The sequence below is a fragment of the Symphodus melops genome (genome assembly GCF_947650265.1).
Source record: "Symphodus melops genome assembly, chromosome: 14".
NCBI classification, from domain to species: domain Eukaryota; kingdom Metazoa; phylum Chordata; class Actinopteri; order Labriformes; family Labridae; genus Symphodus; species Symphodus melops.
The window spans coordinates 7,134,341-7,160,748 of NC_136704.1; the positions used below are offsets into that span (position 1 = coordinate 7,134,341).

General features: G+C 40.2%; 1 protein-coding gene across 1 annotated transcript in view; it reads left to right on the top strand.

Annotated features, from left to right (window-relative positions):
- The window catches only part of snx7 (sorting nexin 7), a 49,780-nt gene that overhangs the window by 2,784 nt on the left and 20,588 nt on the right, over positions 1-26,408 (top strand). Inside the window, exons 2-8 of the mRNA XM_079360796.1 lie at positions 4,157-4,354; positions 5,925-6,035; positions 7,463-7,621; positions 8,013-8,211; positions 8,633-8,832; positions 10,890-10,976; positions 19,280-19,432. Coding sequence (XP_079216922.1) covers positions 4,157-4,354; positions 5,925-6,035; positions 7,463-7,621; positions 8,013-8,211; positions 8,633-8,832; positions 10,890-10,976; positions 19,280-19,432 — 1,107 coding nt within the window. The remainder of the gene's footprint in view (positions 1-4,156; positions 4,355-5,924; positions 6,036-7,462; positions 7,622-8,012; positions 8,212-8,632; positions 8,833-10,889; positions 10,977-19,279; positions 19,433-26,408) is intronic.

Here is a 26,408-nt window from a genome sequence, read left to right on the forward strand (position 1 = left end):
GTTGCTATCGCTATGTTAGCTGCAGACATGGTGAGAATGAACGGAGAAAAGCCGACCGTTTGACCAGATCACATGTTCCTGCAATTAATTTTTTAAAGTATCGATGTGAACCGTGGAAACTTTGAATAAATTTTTAACTGCCTCACGATTAATCTTTACATCCCTACCCCTCAGAGATCAATAAAGTCAATATTCTTCTTCTTCTTCTAAATAAAAACGTAGAGCCTGACAGGTTAATCGGTCAGTCGATTTTAGCGTATCAAGTGACTCAGTATCAGCTAATTTTATTGCAGATATACACCGATGTTACTGGATTTACTGTAGGAGAATTTGAGTGTCATTATATTACGCTATTATTTCTCTTTCACCAGCAGAGGGTGCTATCGGATTACAACAAGCATTATTATCGCCCTTCAGAGTGTCAATCATTGATGCACGTACATGCTCAGTTACTTTCCAGTTGAGTGTCCGACTTGCCTTCAAAATATCTTTTCCACAAGTGTTTGATTACTGCATTTGGGGGATCAATGCCAGAGACTATCTATATTTCTACAGATTGAAAATAGTTCAAACAAAAAAATCAGCCAATTTATCGGTATTGGATTTTTTCGCTCCTAATATCGGTATCAGCCTCAACAATCCCATATCGGTCAAACCCTACAAAAAAAGTATAGTGGCTGTCAGTTGAGATCAATAAGTTGCTGTTTTTTTTCTTGCTGCAGACAGCTGATTGGCTGAGTCCCTTCACTCTACATGGTCCTTCAAAACTGAAAGGCCATGATATGTGCATTTCTTTTGTTGCTTCAGTTGAATTTGTGGGGTTAATTTTATTTGAAGAAAACATGCTGAGTTGGTTTGGTTACCTACGGTAAAACGTTTTACAATGATCTGCAACGTATATGAGAAGTTTCTCAAGAGAGGATGTTGCTCAGGGCGAGATTGTGTTTGGCTGTTTTGATGCTTGTGCACTTGACATGATGGCGTTTCTGATAGCACAAAGTGCACCAAAAGGCACAGTCATCTGTGGATGACTGTCCAAACTCTGACATGTGGTTCTGAGTGGAGCCAAAGGCGACATCCGACCGGCCTTAAAGGAATTTTTAAGATGTATTTTTAAACTTCATCTGCAGTTGGGTGGCTTGTTCACTTTTTTTTATATCATAGAGCTTTATTTTCGTATGTAAAGCTTGTAAAACGCGCAATATATAAATTCTGCTCTCTAATGAAACAATAACAAAAGATGGCGTCGAGGCTGACGGGGAATCATGGGAGTGATTCTCTCTGTTACTCCACCTGAAGACATGAACTGTAAGTTGTTGTAAATGTTTACTGACAAGCCAATGTGTCCAAATAATACCAGCATTGTGGTCACTACGAAAGCCTTTTATTGGACAAGAAAGCGGATAGAGTCGGATATCACGAGGGAAGGTGAGGAATGAGTTGCTAGGCCATCAGTGCCCCCGCGGAGATGCATTGAGTATCAGGTGTAAAAAAAAAAAAAGAGAGAGTAGATAAAGAGCTTGTTTTTCCACTTCTATTGAAACATATCAACTCTTTTACTGGAGCAGAAATCTGCTACAGACATGACCCATAGCTGCTCCTGAATAAGAGTTATTCCCAGCTTTGAACATATTTGACTCAGGTGGTCTAACAGGTTTTGAATGCGGCAGGTTGTTACCATAACAACTTGCTCATTACTCAGGCAAGGATGTTAGATATGGTGGTTCCTCTTTGTGTGCCATTAGGTGTGAATAAACCTCTGTTGTTTTCTGCAGAAGTTAGACGTGCTGCTGTGTTCCATGAACACACCAAAGAGACGGAGTGAGAGCTTGCTGCTGCTTTTTTTTTTTTTTTTTTTTTTTTCATGATGACAACCAGACTGTCTGCGAGAGAAGTTTGTCCTCCTTGTTTTGTTGCTCGAGTGGAAAGGGGGCGGGGCCCAGGGTCCTCTGCTGACCTCGGCACTTTCTCAGCCACGCAGCGCTGCAGACAGCACTCTTTGTGGTTCACAGCTCTGAGCTGCTCTAACTGGATCTTTTGAATGTGACACGTTCACTGTGGAGAGGTCTGTGCTGATCAACGACTCATAGAGATGTTGCATTGACGCGACGTTTGTTAAAGTCAACATTAGAGGATTTTTTTTTAACTCAATAACACATCGTAGAGATTCGTTAAAAATCTCTTAATCATTAATCGATCTTGATTTGCAAAGCATCGATTCACAACAGGTGTCACCTTGAGGCGCATTACAAAAGAGCAGGTGAAAGACCTTACTCATTGTTCAGAAAAATGGGATCTGTGGGAGGTGGGATAGTATGCAGGAAGGATTTCTCCTTCGTATTCCTCACGTTCCTGTTGTCCACACTTCCTTGCGGCTGAGAAGGAGGTCGGAGAAGACCGTCCATGAATGAGGAAGGTGGTGGTTGTGGGGACGACACAGTCCGAAGGTGGTGGGTGGGGTGTCAAGGATGTCGGGCGGTAGTAGTGCCAGATCACCTCGCTGTAGGTTGAATCGTCTTTAATGACTCTCTGGAAAGCACCGGTTTGGGGTTAATTATGGATGCAGATCATGAAAAAGTGCCAGAAAAGAATTGTGCTGGTGTTTTTTAAAAAGCAGGCATTCAAAGCATGGCTCATTGCATTTAAAGAGACACGCACCAAAACGGAGCATTCTGAGAGAGCTGGTTTCTATTAGCTCACAAACCTCCTTTGGTGCTTGATTCATTTTATATTTTGACCGAAGCACAGCACGGATGTTTCATTTAGAGCACAGGGGACTATTTGAGAAGGAGAAAAAGGGGGATAATATGTCCTCTTTAAATCAGAGCCTGACAGATTTCTATCTTTATATTGGAACATGAATAATCTGTTTTGGTTTATCCAGTCTCTAGTTTTATCATAAAGATTTAAGAACAAGGTTTTACTTTGACAGTTTCAGATGACGATGCTGGCAGTGTACATCTGAGATCAGAACATTCAGACCTTATTGAAACTTAGTGGTGATTTAATAACAGCAAAAGTGCCATCCTTTAATACTGGATACAGTGTATGTAAGAGAGGTGTTGGTCTAATTGAGCATTAATCTGTTCCATTTTTTTTCCGACTAAACATTTTTAGCCTCAGTCAGTTCTCACCCCACACACCATCTGGATACGTTTGCAAATTGAAACTGCGCCCACAGGACCCAGATGGCTCCCAGAATTGGAAGTAAATATAAACTGAATGTATCACTGTAAAAAAAATCGAAACTTCTGAAAGTCATAGCAGTCACAGTCTTCTAAAATAATAACATATGCTCCTTAAAATGTAGAATCTGCCGTGATGTGCATTTCACGGCGAGAGTCAGTTCTCTGGGTGAAAATGCCTTTGTTGATGCCAGAGGTCAGAGAAGAATAGGCAGACAGGTTCAAGCTAAACAAAAGGCAGCGCTAACTCAAATAACCACTCGTTAAAACCGAGATATGCAGACGAGCATCACTGAACTAACAGCAGAAGACCACACCTTCCCACTCTCTCCTTCAAACACTTCCTGTCTGTCTTTGGCTTTCTTATCCAGTAAAGGTTTGTGGATTTCAGAAGGGGAGTGCTAGCTCTTATAACCGTCGTTTGGCCTTTGGATAGAAGCAGTTACACATTCTGGCTTTTTCTTGCTGTAATGGAGCGACTTCTCCTACCTGTCCATCAGGTCCGGTTACCTTATTGTTCATGACGCTTATCCGTTATCAAATCACTACTAGGAAAAGTTACTGAATGCTAATGTAGTCAAACGCTTTTCTAATGGATTATGTTTCATGTATTTATCACTATTTAGAATATCTACACTCAACACTATCTTTGGGAGTCTCATGATTTGAATTTGATTCTTGGGGTCATGATTGAATTCAAAATTTGTTTTCTATTCAAAACGATTCTGGATTCGTATTTCAAAGGAGTACATACTTGATTAGGTCTACTCTAATAGGCTGAATTTCTTGTTTCTCCATTTGGCGTTACACTTCAAAAAGAGCTAGCTTTAGCACTTAGCAGGGAGTGGCTCATTCGCCGTCTACCGTCAAAGACCTTCACGGTGTTGCATTCTGACAAATAAAAGAACTTGTTGTGATTTCTCCTTTGCATTTTCACCAGTGTGTCTTTTTCTTCTTCTTCTTTTGTCCAGAATACGACCCTGGCAGATGGAGGCCCCATGCCCAACTCTCCCAGCTCCATGGTCAACCAGTACAGACTGGAGGAGGACGAGGAGGAGCAGCAGCAGCAGCACTATGCTCACACCAAAGACATCTTCATCACGGTGGATAACCCGGAGAGCCAAGTCACTGCCATCGAAACCTTCATCATGTACAGAGTCTTGACCAAGGTGAGGAGGGCGTAGTCCTTTTTTAGACACAATGGTGCAAATTGAATTTCTATATGGGAAGGTTGCATCATGTTGTTTGCATTTACCCTGCTTTTGTTGTTGGGTTATTTGTTGAGTATTCCCTGTGTCGTTCATTAAAGCAACATGTTTATTTTCTGCTCCATCACACAAGCTGCAGAGGAGGACAGCATGACATCTACAGTGTCTAGTTTTAAAATGACCTGAGTGAAAATCTAACAGTGACGTAGGTGGGATGAGGGGGAATGGAACATTTGGAGAAAGTTGTTCAGGCGTTCACTACTTAAAACCAAACTGTGTTCAATTCTTGCAAGGCTGGCTAAATGCTTTTACCAGATCCTGGCCTGACTCCCTGTGCTACTATCCAGTGTGATAAACACTGTGCTAACAGTGCAGTGGAGGCCCTTCACAGTGCATATAGGGATCGTATTACTGATCACCGGCTGGATGCACACTGTGTAATTATTCATCTGTATAAATATTGGACAACTGATGAAAGCAGTTTTATGCTCGTAAGTGTTCTTAAATCTTTATGATAAAATTGGAGACTGGATAAACCAAAACAGATTATTCATGTTCCAATATAAAGATAGAAATCTGTCAGGAATGAGTTAAAATAATGAAGCTATCAGGTGAAAGAAGGAGTGGTATCACATAACAAAATGAAACACTTTCTCAAACTGGAATAAACTGTTTTATGTTTGGGTTACCTACAGCAACATGCTTTTTAACATAAGCCTTTCCCAGAACGGCCCGGGTTTGCAATCTGACCTGTTTCCTTTATGTCATCATGATTTCTGACGTTCAAACTTTTTAGTTTAGTTTTTTCCTGATGCACCTTACAGCTTTATGCTTCATTTGGTCTTAATGCACTGCTCCACTTTATTCTATTCAATATCAGTTTTCATATCTCTTATCTTATCCATCATTGCACTACAGTCACTTTACTCTTTCAGTGCTCAGCCTTTGCATAGCTTTAGTATATATTTGTCTCATTTTAGTACATCTGTACTTTTGTTCATTTATTGCTCTGTGTGCCTTTGAATTGCCCCACGGGGACAAATAAAGGTTTTGGAATTGGACTGAATTTAATCACACGAACAACGAGGGTTACTTTAATTTCTTGTTTTAACTTGTTAAATCTAGGAAGCTTCAACAACATTTCCCTTTGAGGGAAGAGCGTTTTAGTCCAACAGTAGTTTAACTTCCAGAGGTCAGAGGTCATTCACTACATTTGTACAAGGGACAGCTTATTTTTTTCCTTGAAAGACACTATGGGGGCCGGACTTTAAAAATACGCATTGACAAAAGCTTGCCAGCTTTAGAGCCTGATGTGAAGAAGTTGATGTCAAAGGAGAAATGTTTTTTCTCTAATTAACCTAATATGAGTATTTCAGCCTTATGATTTAATGTTTGTCATTAAGTCACCTGATATTATTTATATCTGGGTGTCAGATGGGAGGATCACTGCTCTAAGGGATCTATTTCTTCCAGATACAGGGGATAGTTTCTTATTGTCTGAGCACTGACCGGTAGTAACTTCTCTCTATAGACCACTCGCAGTGAGTTTGACTCCAGTGAGTATGAGGTACGCCGCCGTTACCAGGACTTCCTGTGGCTCCGAAGCAGACTGGAAGAAAACCACCCAACACTCATCGTCCACGTATGTACATATCATCATGTGTTGTATGCTGTATCTGTATGCTGCTGTCAGTCGTACTTGATAATACTACCAACCACAAGCATCCAAATGATTTCAGATTCAAGAAAGTATTTGTCTTATCTTTTTAGGATGTCACTGTCCTCTTCATCTTCTCCTACACACAGAGCAAGATTGATCAAGGCAGCGACTGTTAATACTGTAACTCCCTACTCGCTGCTGGTTGAAATTGGCTACAACTCAGTGTATGGGATCACTTCACACATTTTATTTCCTACAAACTCTTCACAGTAGAATTTCACAATTATTATGGTGTTGAAATGTTTTTATTATGAAAGAGTCGTTTCAGGAATTGTAATTTTTTAGAAATGAAAAGGGCATCGCAGGCTTGTTTGAGGGGGAGAAGGAGGGTTGTTGTGTTGTGTCTTGTAGGTGTATAAGTCATTCCTTGATTTTGTAATACCGATGATATAGTCCTATTTGTAAGCACCTCAGACTACATTCACATTGAAGCCTACATTTACACGAAAGTAACTCTCCTCCTCCTCTTCATCTCCTCACATCTTACTTTTTGATGTTGTTGCGAACATGCACCGCTTCTTTTAGAGAACGTCACTAGCTCGATGAATGTGGATGCTAACATTTGTAAAAAAGAGGCAGAATAATGAAGCGGACGAGATAAGCTTGTCTGGTGTCAACTAAGATATTATTGTGACATTAAGCACACAATTTATAGATTCCACCGCAAGGGGGTTCTCAATCAAAACAACAACAACAAAAGATTGTTTAGGCAGGGGAATCATGGGAGTGATTCTGCTACTCCAACCCCACCCTTGATTGAACTCCACATCCACAGTGAAGACCTGACCATAGGAAGTGATGATGTTTACAGATGACGTTTTGAAGCATTTTTTACACGTCGATTTTTATCCCGGCCGCACAGCAACAGTACGACAGCGTTTAATAGCATGTCCCGCTTCGTAGCAAAGACTGTAGCAGTCTTTGAGGTAATATGGTGTTTCCACAGCAACGACAAACACGTTGTGTCTGTCATGCACGTACTTAACAATAAAAAAACCAACATAGGTTTAGCCAATTTAAATTAATTTAGATCTTAAAGTGTTATAAATAAAACTCTCCATATTGATACATAAAGTAGCTTTGCATTACACCTCAAAAGAGAGGTTTAAAATACAGCAGAGATGACCAACCATAAGTATTATTCAGTGTAGTCATGTGTATACAAGCCAAACAGATAGTTCTTTAAGTTTCCATCTTATCATTCATATTTTCAGTGGGGATTTGCTCCCAAGTTACGGCTATATAAGTCTTCTTCTTACCAGACGGGCCGTTTGGTTTAGTAGGTGCCACTTTTCTGTCGACCAGTTCAAGTTTTTCAAATCTTTGTTTGTGTCATGCTGTGTCCTCAGCCCCTGCCCGAGAAGTTTGTGATGAAAGGCATGGTAGAGCGCTTCAATGAAGACTTCATCGAGACCAGGAGGAAAGCTCTGCATCGGTTCCTCAACAAGATCTCTGAGCATCCCATACTCTCCGAAAGCCCACACTTCAAAGTCTTCCTCACAGCACAGGTGCTTTTGGTCTCTTTCTTACACAAGTTGATCTAACCATCTAAAAATAAGAAATTGCTCTCCAAAGTACACGTAGTTGAAGCACCCTATTCCCCCTAAATCCACAACCTGTGCGTTATTGTTCCATTTGTGTTTGTTATTGGATCAATATGATGGCTGGAATGGTGCGAGGAGCTGTTTCTTCTGGCCTCAAGCCTTTATGCTAAGTCAAAGCTACAGTTATAAAACCACTTAATATTATGGGCTGAGTAGTTGCATCCATATTCCTTTCCTGTATCATTGTTCAGTTTTAGTCATATGTGATGACTTTGAACCAGTTTGATTATTTAAGGGCTGGATTAACGTTGATGCACAGTTCAGTTAAAGCCCTGGTTTGTGTGACTCCCCACAGGAGTTGTCTGCTCAAAGGAAACAGGGTCCGGGTTTTCTAAGCAGGATGGGGGAGACGGTGAAGGCGATGGCCAACTCGGTACGAGGCCTGAGGAGTCGACCGGAGGAGTTCACTGTGATGCAGGAATATGTGGAGGACTTCAGTAACAAGATCTGTTCCGTGGACAAAGTCACGCAGAGGATCATCAAAGAACAGAGAGGTACACTGAGAAGGGAGTGATTATAGAGAACGTGGAGGTTCTTCAAACATTTACAGTTGCACATATCCGGGCAGACGAGGCTAATATCATTTTAGGAATTCATTGTATGAAACGCCAGAAGAGGAGCATGATCACAATAATGGGTAAAATATGCAAAGTTTCAAATACATTTTGTTTTTGGAAGGAATCTTACATATACAATACAAGATGTGGAACAGAACGATGGAACAATGGAATACAAACAATGCAGAATACATTTGCTGAATTTATGACTGTATACTCTAAATGATGAGTGTTATAGTAAAGAACATTGAAGAGTTAAGATTACATTGTTCTGCATCAACACTGATCGTTTACACACGGTCTAAAGGATACAGTGGATCCTGGCAAACGTTTAATCGTTTTTTGTTTTTTTTCCCAGAGTATCTGGATGAGCTTAAACAGTACACCCCAGCCTACTCTCAGTGGGCGGAGTCAGAGGAGGAGCTATCAGATCAACTGAAGGGTGTGGCCAGCAGTGTGGAGCGTTGTAGTAAGGAAACGGAAGAGCACATCCACCATATGTCTGAGGTCCTTGTTCCTGCCCTGCACGAGTACGTTCTCTGTTCTGAGACGGTGAAGGTGAGCTCTAAACAGACTGCTCATATCTGAACTCCTCCCACTCACGAGAGAAGAAGCTGCTTTTCTGCTGGTCCATATGTTTGGATTGGCTCTGTTTCTAGAAAGTCTGTTTAATTAACTCTGAGCACGCTCATTATTTACGTTGACGGTATTATCAGTGGAGCACCAATATTATGCTTGGCCGTTGGAACTTGCCAATAAATTTCCGTGATTTAATTTACATTATGTGGAGATTAAAATATTAGTGCCAGCCGATAAAGTCGAGTATTTTCATCTCATGATTTATATTTTAAAGGTCACATACTCTACTCCTTTTCAGGAAGATTGAATAAGTCTGGGAGCTCTCCAAAATATGTCTGTGAAGTTTCTAGCCAAAAATCCACTCTGGTCCTGTATTTGATCATGGAGACAAACACCTTGAGCCTGCGAAGAACAGGCTGGTTCTTTAGCTTTAAAATGCAAATGAGCTCTGTGTGACCACGCCCCTCTGGAAGGGGATGTTGCTCTGGCTTTTTTTTTTTTTACACCATGTCCAATTGTTTATGGTGAGAAAGCAGACTCAATGCCCTTTGTGATGTCATGAAGGGCAAATCTCCAAACGGCCTGTTTGAGCACACATATTTAGAAAAGTCAATCCGGCAAAAGACGCAGAAGACGGACCTACCTCATAATTTGGGGGTTTATAGACACATTAAGGACACACATTAGTGTTAAAAAACATGGTGAAGTGTAATTTACATGATATGTGACCTTCAGGGCGCAGAAGCAGTGGTAGTCTGAATTTGAGTTAGGCCTGTACAATATGAGAAAAATGTGCGACGGCATTGTTCTATATTGAGATATCGGTAGAAGTGCAATTATTAAATGTTTAAAGAATTGTTGGCTGAACTCATCGGTTTAATATATATCCGCTTGTTTTTAGTTTAATACTTTCTTGAGACGTGGTTCTTCTGAATACAGAATAAAAAGTGGCACCAGTTAATCTGAGATTATCGGATGGTTAACTTCAGCTTCATCTGACCACACACACACACACACACACACACACACACACACACACACACACACACACACACACACACACACACACACACACACACACACACACAAAAACATTTCTGAAATGTGTTTGAGCCTCTGAGAAAAAAATAACACGCTTCAGTAAGCAACAGAGCAAACGAACCCAAAGGGAGTTTGACGTCACTCTTTTTTTGTTAGACACAATATATTTTGTTACTATGTATTTATGTTATTGTTTAAAATATCTAATAATTTTATACATCTGATCACAAGTGCTGTATTTCTTCTGCCTGTTGCAACAACTTCAGTCATTGCTTGATGCAGACAAAAATAAAAGTCTTTTTACATCAGCCAACCAAATAAAAATGATTCTGGTAACATCTTGTTGAAAAGGTTTCAAGGTTAAAACAGACATTTTTATGTACAAAACCACATTTCAGTCAGACAACTCAAGTTTGTGTCTTTCAAATATTTATTGCAGCAGAACATAGTTTGTGTTTAGTCCGACTTAATCACTCCTCACAGTTTTAATGTATGTAGACAATTTAAGGAGTGATGGAATGATATCTGTCGGTGGATGTTGGGGTGTTGGTGGTGGGCTGAGCGAGAGTGCAGCCCTGCTGCAGGTTAGAGCTGGCACTGACAGAGCAGAGAGAGAGACGGGAGATCCTGCAGCTTAATTAGACTGCTTATTTAAAGTCAAGTCAACTTTATTTATATAGCACATATATAGAGGCAGACCAAAGTGCTGTACAGTAAGTTTGGCAAAATACATTACATCCAAAACACCATAAAGACACTTCAAAGCAAAATTCAAAGTAAATTAAAACACTAAATAATATTAAAAGTTGCAGTGGACACTGCTGCTGGGATAAAACACTCAACTAGAGGTAAACGTTAAGGAAAATAAACGTGTGTAAAAAACATGTATTGCCGAGTGAGGTCCATTCAGGTTTACAAGTAAATCAGTTAACATTGTTCAACTTTGAGAAAGTTGTATTAAATGAAGTTCTGTGCTGGTCTTTTCTCTGTCGAAGGCTGTGATGAGACGGAGAGACAACATCCAGGCTGACTATGAAGCCAAGAAGGAAGCCCTCGCATCCAGAAAAGTCGACCAAGAAGCAGTAAGTGCCATGTAGCATCCTTACGCACTCCTCTCTTCCCTCTGCAGCCTGCCATTTGTGTTTGTGTGTCCTGCAGTCATCCTCCCAGAGATTAGGTGTAATAAAGTGAAGCATGGAGGGAGGGGGGGGCCTCTCCCACAGGGCCACCCGCAGCTCATATTGGGGAGGAAAAAAAAAAGGGGCTTCCTGGGAGGATTATCTTGATACCCAGGCTTGTTGGCTCGAAATCATTCCTCAGCTCAGTGGGAATAATGGCTGTCAATATTATTTCACACTGTAAGCCCAGCAGCTAATCGCGGCGTAATGAAAATTCCCATATCCTCTTTAGATGACGACTCGCTTCAAAATGTCAGGAGACGAAGGACCAAGGCGGAAAGTTAGGAAAGCAAAGGACACCGCTATTTTTGGACTCTTTGTTTTTGCTTCTTGCAACCGTGCACCGTCGTGTACGCGTGTTTGTGTATGTAGATTCACAGGTGTGTATCCCCGTAACCTAGCTGATATCAAAATCCATCTGTGAGGTTTTAATTATGGAGGAGGACAGAGATCCCCCCCACACACTTGCATTTTATTTCTACTTTAATTAGCTGTGTGTGTGTGTGTGTGTGTGTGTGTGTGTGTGTGTGTGTGTGTGTGTGTGTGTGTGTGTGTGTGTGTGTGTGTGTGTGTGTGTGTGTGTGTGTGTGTGTGTGTGTGTGTGTGTGTGTGTGTGTGTGTGTGTGTGTGTGTGTGTGTGTGTGTGTGTGTGTGTGTGTGTGTGTGTGTGTGTGTGTGTGTGTGTGTGTGTGTGTGTGTGTGTGTGTGTGTGTGTGTGTGTGTGTGTGTGTGTGTGTGTACAGACCAACTCTAATGCAGTCTCCCTGCTTCTAATGTACATCAGTCTGCTTCTCCCTTTCCCTTTAATGAGAATGGAAATGTCAAATAGATTCCTTTGTGAATGTTTCTGACTGTGCTCCCTGTCATAGAAACGATGTTATTTATTCAGCTTGTATCTTTAAAAACTCCCTTGGAATAGATGTTCTTTGTCAATAATGTGGGAAGATGTTCGATTTCTAAGACGTGCTCTTGTGAGTTTTCAGTACAGCTACCTGTGTCAGTGTTCAGTCACTGACGGGGCTCGGGCTACATGTTCATTCACTTTTATTTTCCAGTCGTCGCCATGAAGACCTGTGCAGGTGCATTGACTGTTACTGCATCTTTAAGATAAAAGAAAACATAAAAGAGTAATAGTAGACTGTGTGCCAGAGAACTTAATGCAACTTCCCAAGAGTAAATCCAGTTAAAAAAATCTATATGAATAATGTGTACTGAGTTATTTTTTCATGATGGCAGGAAATCAGCTAAAAAGTGTCCTTTCGAGGGTTGCAAACTTCCTGGGAATTTTGAAAATTGTCAACTTTTGATGGGAATTAACTGGAATTTATTTGAATAAACAGAACTCACAGAAATGTATGGGAATAAACTGGGACTTTTAACAGGGAACTTAAATATAGTTGGGGAAAATGTATTTTAGTATAATTTAATCCAAGTTAACTTGTATATCTACGCTATTCCTCAATGCACAGAGCCCTCTGCTTATGCAGGCTTGTTAAAGCCACGCCCCCTTCATGCTTCATGCATTCATTCATTCCTTCATCAGTAGTTATTCCTTATGATGCCGACCTTCTGCGTCCTCTCTTCACTTACTGATCACAAATCTTTGTTGCACCTCTGAAGAAGCAAAAAAAGAAAAATTCCAAGAAGTGAGTGGTTTCTAATGGAATTAACTTTTGTTTGCCTTTTGTTCTCATTTCTACATTCAAGATCTGTGCAGGTTATTTTGGTCACAAGGGCCCAACACACAACTATGGATGTTGGTGGGGAGGGGGTTTACCACACTTTGGTTCAACTCTTTCCTTCTTAGTCTGAGATGTCTTTAAGAGCTTTCTAAACAAGTAAACCTTTCCAGAGGATGATCATTTTTCAATGGCAGAATGCAGCCAGGAGGGGGCAGTGCTGCTTTAATTATGCAGCAGTGGTGAACCACGAACACAGAAACACTTTTTATTCCTTCCATTTTAAACACGCCATTTGGAGAGAACAGAAGCACTGCTTTGGTTTTTGTGTTTGCTTTGAATGCATTGTTTTATCTTCAATTATTGTATCGGCATCTTTGCAAAACACTAAAAGACCATGAAAATATATTTATAAAATCGATATTTTAGACTTTACAATTCTTTACTGACACTTTTCAGATTCATTGAGAAATTTCAGCATACCCAATACATTTAAACCAAGCCGTCGGATTATTATTCAGTTACTGCATCCACACTGAGTCTTATCTGGTGCTCTCTTGGTCGCCCTGTTACATCTGAATAATAATAGTCCACTCATATGGATGCTTGTTGCTACTCAACCAAAGCCTTTACAAGTTGGCTGGATCAATATCACTGCAGTAACAAGCAGGCCGCAGAGATCCCCTCAGTTTGTACATGTTGTGGATAAGCCCGTGTTAAGCATGCTGCGTTTATTGAACTTGAGTAAATGCCAGTGTCAGTTTAAATGTCAGACAGCTAATCCCCGCTCAGGCTCAGTGAATACAGCGGCATGAAAATATCTGATTATCTGCACTGTGATGAGAGGTTATATCGTTCAGCATACAGTCTTCAGGCTAACTTTACTCCCTAATGCTGAAATAGTCCTGATCCTAGTATCTAATAATAACTCTGCTTCATGGGGACACTAACTAATGAGTCTCTGGAACGAAGGATTCTTGAAGCGGTGGGTGTTTGTTCAATGTATCGTGTAATTCTCCAATGATGATTTAATGCTGCTTTTAATAGTTTTAGAGGCCAATGACTTATGAACCATGACATTGTCCAATGAAACATATAGTACACTTATTTATTACTCCACTATGACCTTCTTTTATTTAGAGAAACCCTGCTAACCAAAAATGGTGAGCAATTAGGATAAAGACTCATAAAAGACCACTAGATGTTTTATGCTGTAAATAGTTTGATGTTTTCTGCATTCACATTCAAACTACTTTGAAGTCTACTTGTGAAAAGGATACTTTACAATCATGCTAAAATAATTGTTTTTGACCAACATTTCATTTATTTGTCAGCCTTTACGGGTGTATGTCATCCAGTTGTTTCATTTGGTAATAATCCATACATGAATTTCATTTTCATTATAAAAAAAAAAGAAAAAAAAAGAAAAGCATGACAACACAACCTGCAACCCTAAAGTCTTTATAGCCCCTCCCCACACATGGGTCTCGTATTTTAAATATGCATAGCAGCATTTACAGTCAGTCTAAAAAATAAAGAAGTATACAGGCAGTTCAAATGAATTAAAAACAACAGGAGAAGTAATGATAGCATTTGAATACTACAGTATAATGGAGAAAAAGAAACAGGCAAACAATCACACAGGCCAATAAAAAGATCATAGTTTAGATCTAACAGAGTGATAGGTGTGGATGCAAAAAGAATTTTAATGAAAATGACATTTCACTTCTTCTATCTGTTGGTAAACGAGTCCTGATACTGGGGATGTTCCGAGGTGACTCGTGTCCTCGTTGGTTAAAGAGGAATTTAAGTTCAGACTAAACGACAAATCTCTGGGAAAGAAAACAGTTATGTTTAAATCGTCTGCGGTTAAATGATATAATGGTTCTTGTGTAGTTTGATGAGTATGGCGAATCACCCCCAGCCTTCGGTCCTCTCTGCAGGTTAACATCCACATACTCATGCCAAATGAGGTTACTGTTGCTCATACTGATATGACAGTTCAATCACACGCAGCCGAGAAAACATTTTTCATTCCATTTTCTTTACTAAAATACTCCATAATCACGCTGCTCCTGAGAGATGCTTTTAGTTCACTTTGCTTGTTTACATCCTGGTACTAGAGCAGGGAGAGAATGCCCGTTAGCTGGCGCTACAGCCACTGTATGTATAATCATGTATCACTTGATGCTTAATTTTTGATGATTTGATGAAAAATGTATTATTGGATTTATTCATGAACATTGTTATCCAGTCATATGATTCCCCTTAAATAAACCCTTACATTAGAATATGCCCATCTCTATGCAGATGATCAATGGGTGAAGTAGCTGTCGTGAAGAAACTCAAGTAAAGCTATTTTAAGGTTTTTTTTGATTTTTTTTTTTGGCCTTTTTGCCTTTATTGATAGGACAGTGGATAGAGTCGGAAACAGGGAGAGAGTGGGGAGAGACATGCGGGAAAGTGGCCAAAGGCCGGACGCGAACCCGGGCCGCCCGCGCGAGGAGCAAAGCCTCGCAACATGGTGCGCGCGCTGCCGCTGCGCTATCGGCGCCACCAAGTAAAGCTATTTTAAAGCTGTAATTTTTTATTCTGGCCCTCAAATTTCTTTTCTTTTTTTTTTTTTCTTTTTTTTTGGGGCTTTTTCTGCCTTTATTGTGTGAGAGAGAGAGAAAGTGTATAGATATGGAGATCAGGAGAGAGAAAGGGGAATGATATGTGAGAAGATAGGCCGGAGTCGAACCCGGGCCGCCCGCTTGAGGACTATAGACGATGCTACAGGCGTCCCCAGCCCTCAGATTTCTATGATAAATTTTGCGTCATTTGACATCTTTCAGCTGAATGTTTTGGATTGCTCTGACAGTTTTCTGTTGTGTATGCTGCAATCTTTTCTCATGAATGGGATAATCGGAGGTCTCATCTGTTGGCTGCCTGCTGGTTTGCACTCAGAAAATAACCGTTGTGTTGGCACGCTCAGTGTGACTGTCCGCTGTGTCATTGATTCAAGCTGATTTACAACACGAAAACATCATTGTATTATTTGGCCTAGAGGAGAAAAATCGAGTCATTACAAGTGAAATTGTGGAGGCCGTGGTATCTTCATTCATCACTGGTCTGTCCTCACCCTGCACCACTGAGGGGGTGTGGCCAAGGTCGGGCTCTGTTGCAGCTGTATGTGACCACGAGAGAGTCCTGAAGGTCTGCAGAAACCAAACATGCAACCTGATTAAAGTTTCACTAAGTCATAGTTCAGTAGCATGTCTGCGGTGTCTATTTATCAACAATGCATTCAGTAACACCCATGACTAACATTGTACATGTGCTTCCTGTTCCTTCTGATATCATTCTGATACAATGGACAAGACCCAGACTTTTCAAAAATATAATTTAGCATATTTTGAGGTGTCAGCATCCAGGTTGGAAGTAACTGTCCATTTTTGATCTTGGATGTTAGTCAGTGGGTGTGCATAGCTGTTGCTGTTCTGTCAGCATGTTACTCTGCAGGATGACAATGATAAATGGTCAATTTACTTAAGATAAACTGTACTGCACTGTACAAGTGCAATGAAATGAACTGTTGGAGAAATCCTGTAGATGCCATATCAACATATACAAACATACAAATTACTATAACCAAATGTTAATATGGATCAATAATGCAGCATATAGACAGTATGCAGTTAAAATATACTTCATACTGTCTATTTAAACTGCATTATTGAGCTTGTATTGTGTTTTTTCTCGTCTTCTGACTTCTCAAAGTACTGTTACACAGCAGGTCACATCTATCCTTTCAAACACTGATGGCACAGGCTGCTATGTAAAGTAACTAATCCAAATCACGCTTAATACAACGACAATGAAGCAGCAACTTTGGGTTACGTGTCTTCACCGAGGACATATGACTCCAGGAGCGAGGGATTGAACCTCCCACCTTCAAGTTGAGCCACAGTTTGCTTGGCAAACTTCCCTGCATCCACAACGGCTCTGTGCCTTCAATAACTGCCCGTTTTATCTGGTCAAAACAAAAACAGATCATTCAGGACCAGAATCAAAATGTGGAAAGCAACAGGCTGTCTGCTGCATTGCTGACAGAGCAGACATCACTTTAACATAGCACCTTTCCTTAATGTCTGGTGATGTAGTGCGGCCATTTCAGGATTTTATTCAGTAGAATCTTACCGATAGGTACAAATCAGGAAAACAGGAGCGCACTCGACAGTAAGTAGTTTCAGGTGCACGACCACAATGAGACTAGAAAGAGACAGAAAAACCAGCCCACAAATGTCCTCTAGGTTTCCTTTATCCAGGTTAGAACAGCAAAACAACAACAAACGTGTTCAACGCTGATGAGAGTTTTGCTTTTCCTACCCAGATAAAGGAAACCTAGAGGACATCTGTGTGCTGATTTACCCCTTCAAATCTTACAGATTGGACCTTTGAGCTTGGAGAACGTGCTCCAGTAGGCCTTCACTCTAAAGGCTTTCCTTAATTTGACAAACAAACACAGGCAAGGCAGTGAAAGCAAATCTTAAATATTGTATGCGTATGTGGACCAGTGCCACACACAACAGCTTCTATAGAGCCAAAGAGAGTTTGTCCTGCCTGCTTTTATTCAAAAAAACAACTAAAGAAGCATTGGAAAAAAAGCAGTAATAGCAATATATTAAGTTAATAAAGTCATATTTATTCCTTCTGTTCCCAAATGCAAGTCAAAAACTGACAGTGAGGTAGAAAAGTTAATGTGTTGTGTTTGGAGCTGCTGGCCTGGAGGAAGGGGGAACTCTAGAGGGGTTTTTTTTCTTACCAAATACCCAAATCTAATTAGCAATAACTAAACTTTTACAACGTGTAGGCGCCAGCTCAAACTGAGACTGACTCAGGTAACATCACTCGAGGAAATAATTTCTGGCTATTCAGTCTTTTCACGTGACATCACACACTTATGAGTCTGCCCACCTGGCGGGTAAGAAAGGCTTTTAAGTGATGCACGCTGCAGGGAAGTTGCCACCTCCGTATTTTAACCAGTTTTATGTATTAGTTATAAAACGATTTTTTTTATAATTAAATGTACTATTGAATCCCACCTGAGAAAGAATACCCAGAGAGGAGGAGGTTGTAGATTCATCCTGTTAGATGTTCCATGGTCCCTTGAGGAACTTCTCCTGATCTTCCCATAAAATGTTGTAAAAGTGTAAAATGTAAAAGTCAGCAAAATATTAGTCTTTTAAAGAGGACATATTAGCCCTCTTTTCCGCTTTTTAAAACAGTCCCCTGTTGTCTAAATGAAACATGTGCGCTGTGCTCTAGTCCAAATATAACAGGAATTCAGCACCAGAGGAGGTTTGTGATCCTGTATAAACCAGCTCTCTCTCAGAACGCTCGATTCTGGTGTGTGTGTGTCTCTTTAAATCCAACCAGCACCCCCTGAGTTTTCCCAGCACACATCACTCCTTCACTGGTAAGAATAATAAAAACCACAAGTGGTGAACCACATGTGCAACCGCGACACATGGCCAAGCAGCAGGAGTTACGCCCTTTTATGTAGCACAACGGGAAATGTTCGCCATGTCAAGAACACGCAGACACTGACTTTGTGTCAATCGGATAAACGCTTTGGTCGGAGTTCGTTCAAATAGCTAACCTGTGAAACTGTGAAATTTTTCGCCAGATCTGATGCCCTTGGAAATTTTGGTGTGTTTTCATTCACGTTCAGGCAGTGAAAAATTGCTCCAAAGAGGCGGACCGACAAAACCATTTTTTTTTTTTTTTTTCTTCTCAGGCACATATCGAAATGCCTCTTCTGTTTTTCTGCTTGTTCTTATTTGCCATAAATGTGTGTGTGCATGCAAATTAAATATAGAAACGTAGCCGACCTATGCTTCAATTATAAACAATTTTCTACCCTTCACTTCCCAACTGGCAGCATTATTGACCCAGTCCCACTCCCAGCTATATTGAAAACACATAAAGCTCTCTTTACTTTTGTTGACTTGCCTCGAGGTGGCGTAGTTAAGAAGTAAGATTCGAAACTTATTTAATATAAACATCACCAAATTGAGGTTCTTGCAAGGACTTGAAACAGTATCCCAGATTCTATTTAGTGACTATTGTCTGCTGTTGTAAACGTTTGATGATTTGAAGAGATGAAAAATGAACAAGGCTGTGCGGCAGCTTCAGAGCAAATGATCCCTGCTACTTTTAAACGCTCTTCTACTTCCGAGCTTGAAAATGGAAAATGGACTTGAGCTTGTTTAGTGCGGTCAAAGCAGCGGGAGAAATTGTGGGTTAAGTGTCTTGCCAAAGGACAACAAGACTCAGCTGCCCCAACCTCAAAAAAAGAGCCAAAAAAGAAAGACATGAGCATGATTCCAGTCTGTGAAAATGTACCATAATGACGTGCATTTATTGTAAAAATGAAGAAATTAGTCATATTTGAGTCATTCATTCGACATAGAATGTGTTTTTCAGCCTGTAATGTTTGTTCTGGAGAAGCTTGACTCCGTGGTCTGTGTCTTTCACTTACAGCTACAGGAGGAGGTGGATGGTCTGGCAGACCGGGTGGAACAGGCCAACAACGCCATGAAGGGAGACTGGTCCCGCTGGCAGGAAAGCATGAGAACTGACCTCAGATCAGCGTTTGTCTGCACTGCTGAGAAGAACGTGGAGTACTACGAGAAGGTAAGCTCAGGAGTCAGACCAACACTTTGAAGTTGGAATCAAACTTTTATACTAAAGTAACCTCACCTCCTTTTGCTTTTGTTGCATCTTGTTCTCTCAAAGAAAAATCTCATCTCCCATTCACCTGATGTTCACTGTGAACATTTGCAGAGGAAAATGTAAACTTTGGCTGTTTTGTTCCGCTTGATCCAAATCACTGTGTTAGAATCTGAGCAAACAGATTAACTGCACTACACATTACACAAAATGTCATCATTTACAACTACATAGAGAGCAATCAACTTTCTAAACTGCCCTCTTTTGGGCCGAGTTCAACCAATTAGGCAATCTCTCTCTAATGCCATACTCTGACTACATAATATGATAGAGATTTGCACTTTGTGTTATTAGAAGATGAAGAGGTTTTTTTCTCACCAACAGTGTGATATCATCAGGAGAGAAAAACAAACTCTAGCAGTGATAAGGGCCTGGTGTTTTAGCATTAGGGTCAAGACGCATTGCTCAGTGGTAGAGTCGGTCGTCTCTCAATCGGAAAGTTGGGGGATAGATCCCCAGCTCCTGCTGCCACGTCTGATGTGTCCTTGGGCAAGACACTCAACGCCAAGTTGTTCTTGCTGTTTTGTCAGTGCCTGGCTCAACTTCTGTTCAGAAAATCATTAGACCCACCATCTACCAGTACCAACGCCATTTATTACATTACACAATGCTTTTCAGTAGTGCAATAAAGTGGAGTCCAGACTCCTTTTGGTCAGTGCCCACAGAACAAGACATTCACTAAATACTTTCTTTGGGTGGGGGTTCCAGATGCATTTGTGTTTAAGAGAGATGTGTTGAGTTTTTCAGCAAGACTGTTTGTAAAATCTAGAACAGGATGCAGGGAATGCTGTCATCCTTTTTTTTCTCTCTCTCTCCTTTGAGGCTAATTGTTTTCACTTGTTTTTATTAGCTTTCCATATTTAGTTTTGTTGTTTTAAGCATATACAGATGTAAATTCAAGACTCAAACAACAGAGGCATGAGACACTCCTTTCACAGTGGCAGTTTCTCACTGTGTTCATACACAAACCAAATCTTTCCTAGTTTGCTATGTTTGTTATAAAAAGACCCCAGAATAAATACAGTTGACTTCTAGTAATTCCGAAAATGAGAACATGGATTAGACATCCAGCTGGTTTCATGTCTTGAAGAATCTTCGGGAGGGGGAGAGAAGAGGATGGATGGAATAGGAAACCGAAACATAGAGAAGGAGAAGTCGCAGTTGCAGCGTGGAAGAGACAATCCTGCATCCAGATTAACGAGCAGGCTGAGCAACAGAGGCAGGAGGGAATTAAACGCTGAAAAGAACAATGAGCTTGTTGGAAGACAGAGACGATGAAGCTGTTACGGCAGCAATCATTTCCTTTTCTATTGGTTTTGTTAGTCATGCGGAACTCTTGATTATGGAGTTAGGGCAGTGTTAGGCTTCCTTTTACTTTGGGTTTTTCTCGGTCATAGAGACTGGAACTCTGTCAACAGAAGGATCCCTACTTTATTCATTTCTCTTCTGAGCCCCCGCATATACAGTAAACGCTGCAGATTATCAAAAATACTGAAATATGAAACAAGTGTCTTTTCTGATAAATATATTTGAAAAGCAAATAGGGCTTCTTATTTGAATGTGACAAGATACAAATAGACAGGAAGTAAATCTTGGAAGAGTTGGATATGACATGCAAGAAAGTTTTCCAGACAGAATCAAATGGAGGACTTTAAGTTGATGGATTTTTTCATAATGGGTACCTTTGAATGTAAAGATAAATTATTCAATCGTCCTTCAATTATTTGTATAGTTCCATTATCCATGCGCCGATATCATCAGTCAGGCTCTAATTTGCACATATGAGCTTTCCTTTCAGTCTGAAATTGTAAGAGTCATGTGTTTCTCTTCATTTTAGACCTTTATCACTGCTAAGAAACTCTTTATTCTCTACGATTTGTCTCCTACGATATTTGTTATCGGAGTATGTGTGTTAAGTCGAGTTAAAGGTTAAACGTCCTCAACCTTGCTAGTCGGCACCACAATTGCTGGTCATTTGCTAGCATGGCTAACATTAGCCACACTCTTGCAAACCAAATCACGTCATTAACCAGAAGTCAATTTGAAACGACTTGTGTTCAGTTTAGTCTGTTTTCTTACCTTTGGTCACTTTATCTAAATTTAAATTTGAACTGTTGGCTTGAAACGTCCCTGCTTTGACACATTGGCTTCCATTTAAAAAAAAAAAAAAACTTTCTCTGAGTTTAGTGGGGAAGATGCAACAAGGCCGACCACAACCCCATCTAACTCCTTGTGTGTCAACTCTCGGATTACTGCAAAGTGTGACCTTAGTGCAAATGAAGTTTCATGACAGTAAAATCCCTTCAGCATGATTCATTAATCTTAAACTAGCACATGCGTTTTGATTACCTGATAAACTTATACAGTATGTGATGGAAAGTTGGCTAACTCATGCGAGATTAAAATCTTTTAGTTAAAAATAGTCACAAAGCACAGATCATGTGGCGTTGACCACAAAGCCTTTTTTTCTGCCAGCCTTTCTTCTGTCACAATTTTTCATACAGGTAAAACATCAGAAAAGACTACTGTTTGGAAACTGATTTTAAGTCAGTCTGCGTATGGGTCCTTGCTATAATTGGCTCTTCTAGCAGGTGCAGGCCATTCCTCCTGGCCTCTCCCTGCAGCAGCTCTGACAACCACACTCATCACCCAACAGAGTGGCCTGCGGCAGGCAAATACAATAGAACGAACGACTACTAGTGAGCATTCATCAGTGTGAGTGTAACAATGTGTATAGAAGAAGCCAAAGAGCAAATGGCTTCTGAGGCCCTCCTGTACAGCCAGTTGAATTATCAAGCGTGCCTGTTCTCTGGATACACACTCAACAATACTGAGAAATGAGGCTGCTTTTTGCATATTCATGAGCCGTACCGTACGCAAATTTAGCTCTTACCTTTGCATATTTAAACATTTAAATATTAATGATTCTAAAAGGTTCTTTATTTTCCCACTTGGAAGGAAGGAAGTCAGGAATAGAACATTTTGTGTTATTGCTGCATTAATGGTTCCTTTTTTTTATCTGTAAAAAAAAAATATATATATATATATATATGACATGTAAAGAAATTACATTTGAAAACTCAAACCACAGCAGTCCGTGGGGCTGTTGTTCAAGCATAGACAATATTCACCAACAAGTCTTTGTCAGAGAAGGTGTTAAACCGGAAGCTGAGACGCTGCGTTGGCGGTCTGTGAATAGATCCATACTATACACACTTTACATAATAATGCATTTTATGTATGGGTACCTTTTATAAAAAAAACTCAAGGACACATTACAAGGAGAGGACACAGCAGCCTCATCAGGGTGTGAATGGGTAGATGTGACCTGCGGTGTAAAAAGCACAGAGTAGTCAGAGGACTAGCTCAAGTCCATTTACCATTTGAGTCCAAACAAGTTTTTATGGTGCAGCCATGTTGATTTCACTACATCACATAAACAAAAATGGTGCCCATATCCAGACTGAGGCTCTAATATTAATATCAGTTGTATAGATAAATTAGAATATAAGAAACAAAATTCCTGCAAGCTCATGAAAACTTCCTGATCAGCTGATAACAGTGAGCTGCATGTGTGAATGCAAAAGGCCACATTTTTCACTCTGACTATATCCAGAACTTTTTTTTCCACCATCCGCCCAAGTAAATGTCTTGCGTGAAGCCAGTGTGCGCTGGCGTGTGAACACAGCGTGATTTTTTTTTTTTTTTTTTTAAATCTCCGCTTGCAAGCAGAAGGGGGGTTTGACGTTTCGTCCTGAGACTGGCGCAAGATCATTGGCTGTATTTGCGATATCCATGCAGGTTATTAAAACTGGTTCATTAGGTGTTTTGTTCGCCAGTATCTTCTTCTCAGCTCTATTGTTGATCTCAAGAATGTGTTGAACCACAAATAACATTGATTAAAAGTTGTCCTGATTAAGTCAGAATCTGTCGCTTCACAACTTAGACATTGTTCTTTTAACGTCTTGCCTCCCGAGATTCCCTCCCTTTCCATCAGCGAGGGAGAGCCTGCTCAGTTTGGTGCACATGCCAACAAGCAACCCTGGATGATTTCAGGGCCAGTGTGCCTGAAATGTTCAGGAGTGTGTGTATAAAAACAGCTTGTGTGCTTGTGTAAGTGAGCAGGTAGTAAATTCAGTAATCGATGTTGAAGTTGCGGATGAAGAAACAGAGTCTGACGGTATTGGGTAGTAAATTCAATATTCTAAGCTGACAGTTTCTTGGAAGCCGGCCTCTTAAGTCTGTTGTCACTTCTCTTGTTTCTGCCAATGAGTTCAGGCTCCTTATCAATCCAGCCTTTAAAGTAAAACATGTATAGAGTCTTATTGATTACAGAAAAAGGTTATAATTATTTTCTGTCTACTGCCTCCGAGCCAGGCTACAAACCTAACAGATTTGTGTCTGAAGGCTAGGTGGAGGCACACCGATCAATCATGCCTTGCGGTGCGTGCAATAACTGCTCAGTTTATTTTGTCTCTAAATTATCTTGGCACAGCTTGTCTTTTTAGTACTGTGGTCTGAACATTTAATAAGCTGTCTTTAGTGCTCTGTCTGTTATCAAAGATGGAAATGGTGTTAAGTGATGTTCTGTACCTGCTTTGGCCTCAACTTTATTGTCCACTCGTTAAAATGTTTGGCAGACGGAAGCGTGTCTTGTCCAGCACCTTACCCTGTTCAACATGCACTGAAACAAAGGTCTACCTGGTAAGACTGAGGAGCTAATAGTTTCTTCAGCTTCTGGCAGGAGTTTTTTTGTCTGCTCATCTGTAACAAATTGAACAGCTTAAAAACCAACTGCATGTGCAATAAAAAAGCCAACAACAGTCGGTTTAGATTGTTTGGTTTTGAACTCAATTTCACGCACTTTGATTAAAGTACTTCAGGCACAGAGGGATACCATTCAATGTGAATGGAAACTAAAAATAACATTTTGGAACTGCACAATAAGTATCAAGACTTTAAAAAAAAAAAAAAAAAACTTTAATGGCTTAACATGAAAAAGTAGAGATCATTCAAGTGATAATCCTTAAAATGTGCAGTAGAACCAATCCAACCACAATCCAAAGATGTTTTGAGCTCCACTGAACTTTGTCCATGTCGGTCATACACCATGCTAACAAAATAAGGTTTGTACTTATCTTTTCAGCTCCAGTTAATAACACAATTTGTAAATATAGTTTCTCCAGTTCATTTGTAATTAGTTGTCAAACACATCCACTTGCCATCCATTCACAGACTCACAAGATAACAAAGCATGTCCAATGTATCTCCAATCAACAGTATTGTATGTCGTATACACACATTTAAGCACTACTTTGCCACAAGGGAAAACTTAAGTAGGACCTTATTGCTTAGTTGTTTGACAAGAACCCTTAAAGATCACATATTATGTACAATAAACTAAATCATATTTTTCAAACACTAATAAATGTCCAGTATGTCTACAGACCCTCCAAATATGAGAAAAGTCATTTTGCCTGCGCGACTTTTCAGAAAATGTGTGCTCAAACAGGCTGTTTGGAGATTTTCCCTTCATAACATCACAAACGGCAGTAACTCCTCCCCCAGGTGGGTGACACTCCCACAGCGAGGTGTGTGTTCTGCCTCATCACTGTAAACAATCTGGCATGGTGCAAGAAAGCCCTAGCCACATCATCTTCCAGAGAAAGGGGCGTGGTCAGACACAGCTCATTTGTATTTAAAGCTACAGACACATAAACAGTGTTCCGTGCAGGGCTGAAATAGAGGTATTTATAGACATGATCAAATACAGGATCAGATTGAAAGTTTACCAAAAAACTGCAAAGACATGTTTAGTGGAGCTCTGAGACTTAAATAAACTTGTTGAAAAGGAGGATAATATGTGACCTTTAAAGTAAATAATCAAACTTAACCGTCAGATTTAGTGCTGTGCTCCTACTGTTTCTACTGAGCGTGTCTCTGGTGTGAATGTGTATGAATCAGGTCATTGCTAAAATAAAGCATGCCTGCTCAGCAAAGCTCTTGTTGCAATGCAAAATATTCTCTTGAAGCATAAAATCCGTCCATGGAGGAGGATTTCATACCTTGCCCAAAGCAGGGTTAAACCAGATTAACACATTAAATAGACTTTTCTTTGATGAGAAGCTGGCTATCTCTAATGAGAGAAGTCTCGACTGTGTTATCATTCCATTTTAATAACCCAAAAAATCAATGTTGCTTTGCCCTGTCTTTCGTAAGAAAAATCCCTTCACTGGGTTCAAGTTTCTAGCCATATTCGGCCAAGATTAGTTCTGTGAGGTTGGTAAGATGATTTTAATATTGCATATTCAGTGATTCAGATCCCATCCAGAGCACATGTGGTGTATGCTCTTCCAGCCCCTTTCCCCAGTGTTAATTAAAGCCTTAAAATACCTGCTGGTTTTTGACACACTTGTCGGTCCTATGGGGATTTATTCCATCTGAATAATACCCGGTGTTTCCAAAAGTATTCAGAAGTTCTGCACGCAAAGTGCTGCAATTCCTGTTGTTTATTTTTATCAACTCTTGTGTAGGAGGTTTGAAATAGGCTATTTAAAATAACCTCACAGATGTACATCTCACCCAACACAAAGTCTTCCTCAGAATCCCAACATCCTATCAGATGACTGGGATGGAAAAGACTCCATAAGAGCTTGATGTGGATGTGATCTTCTCCCATTGAATGTTGAAATGTTTACCCTGATATACAGTAATTAGTTCTGTAGCACAAGTTCTGAAAATTCTATTGGCAAAGTTAATCATTTAAGGCGATTGAATGCATGTTTCCGGATAAAGCATTGATTTGAACACAAGACAAATCTAAAAGACATTTAAGTGACAGCTGCTGAAATCTATAAGTGTTTTTGCAGGATAACAGGAG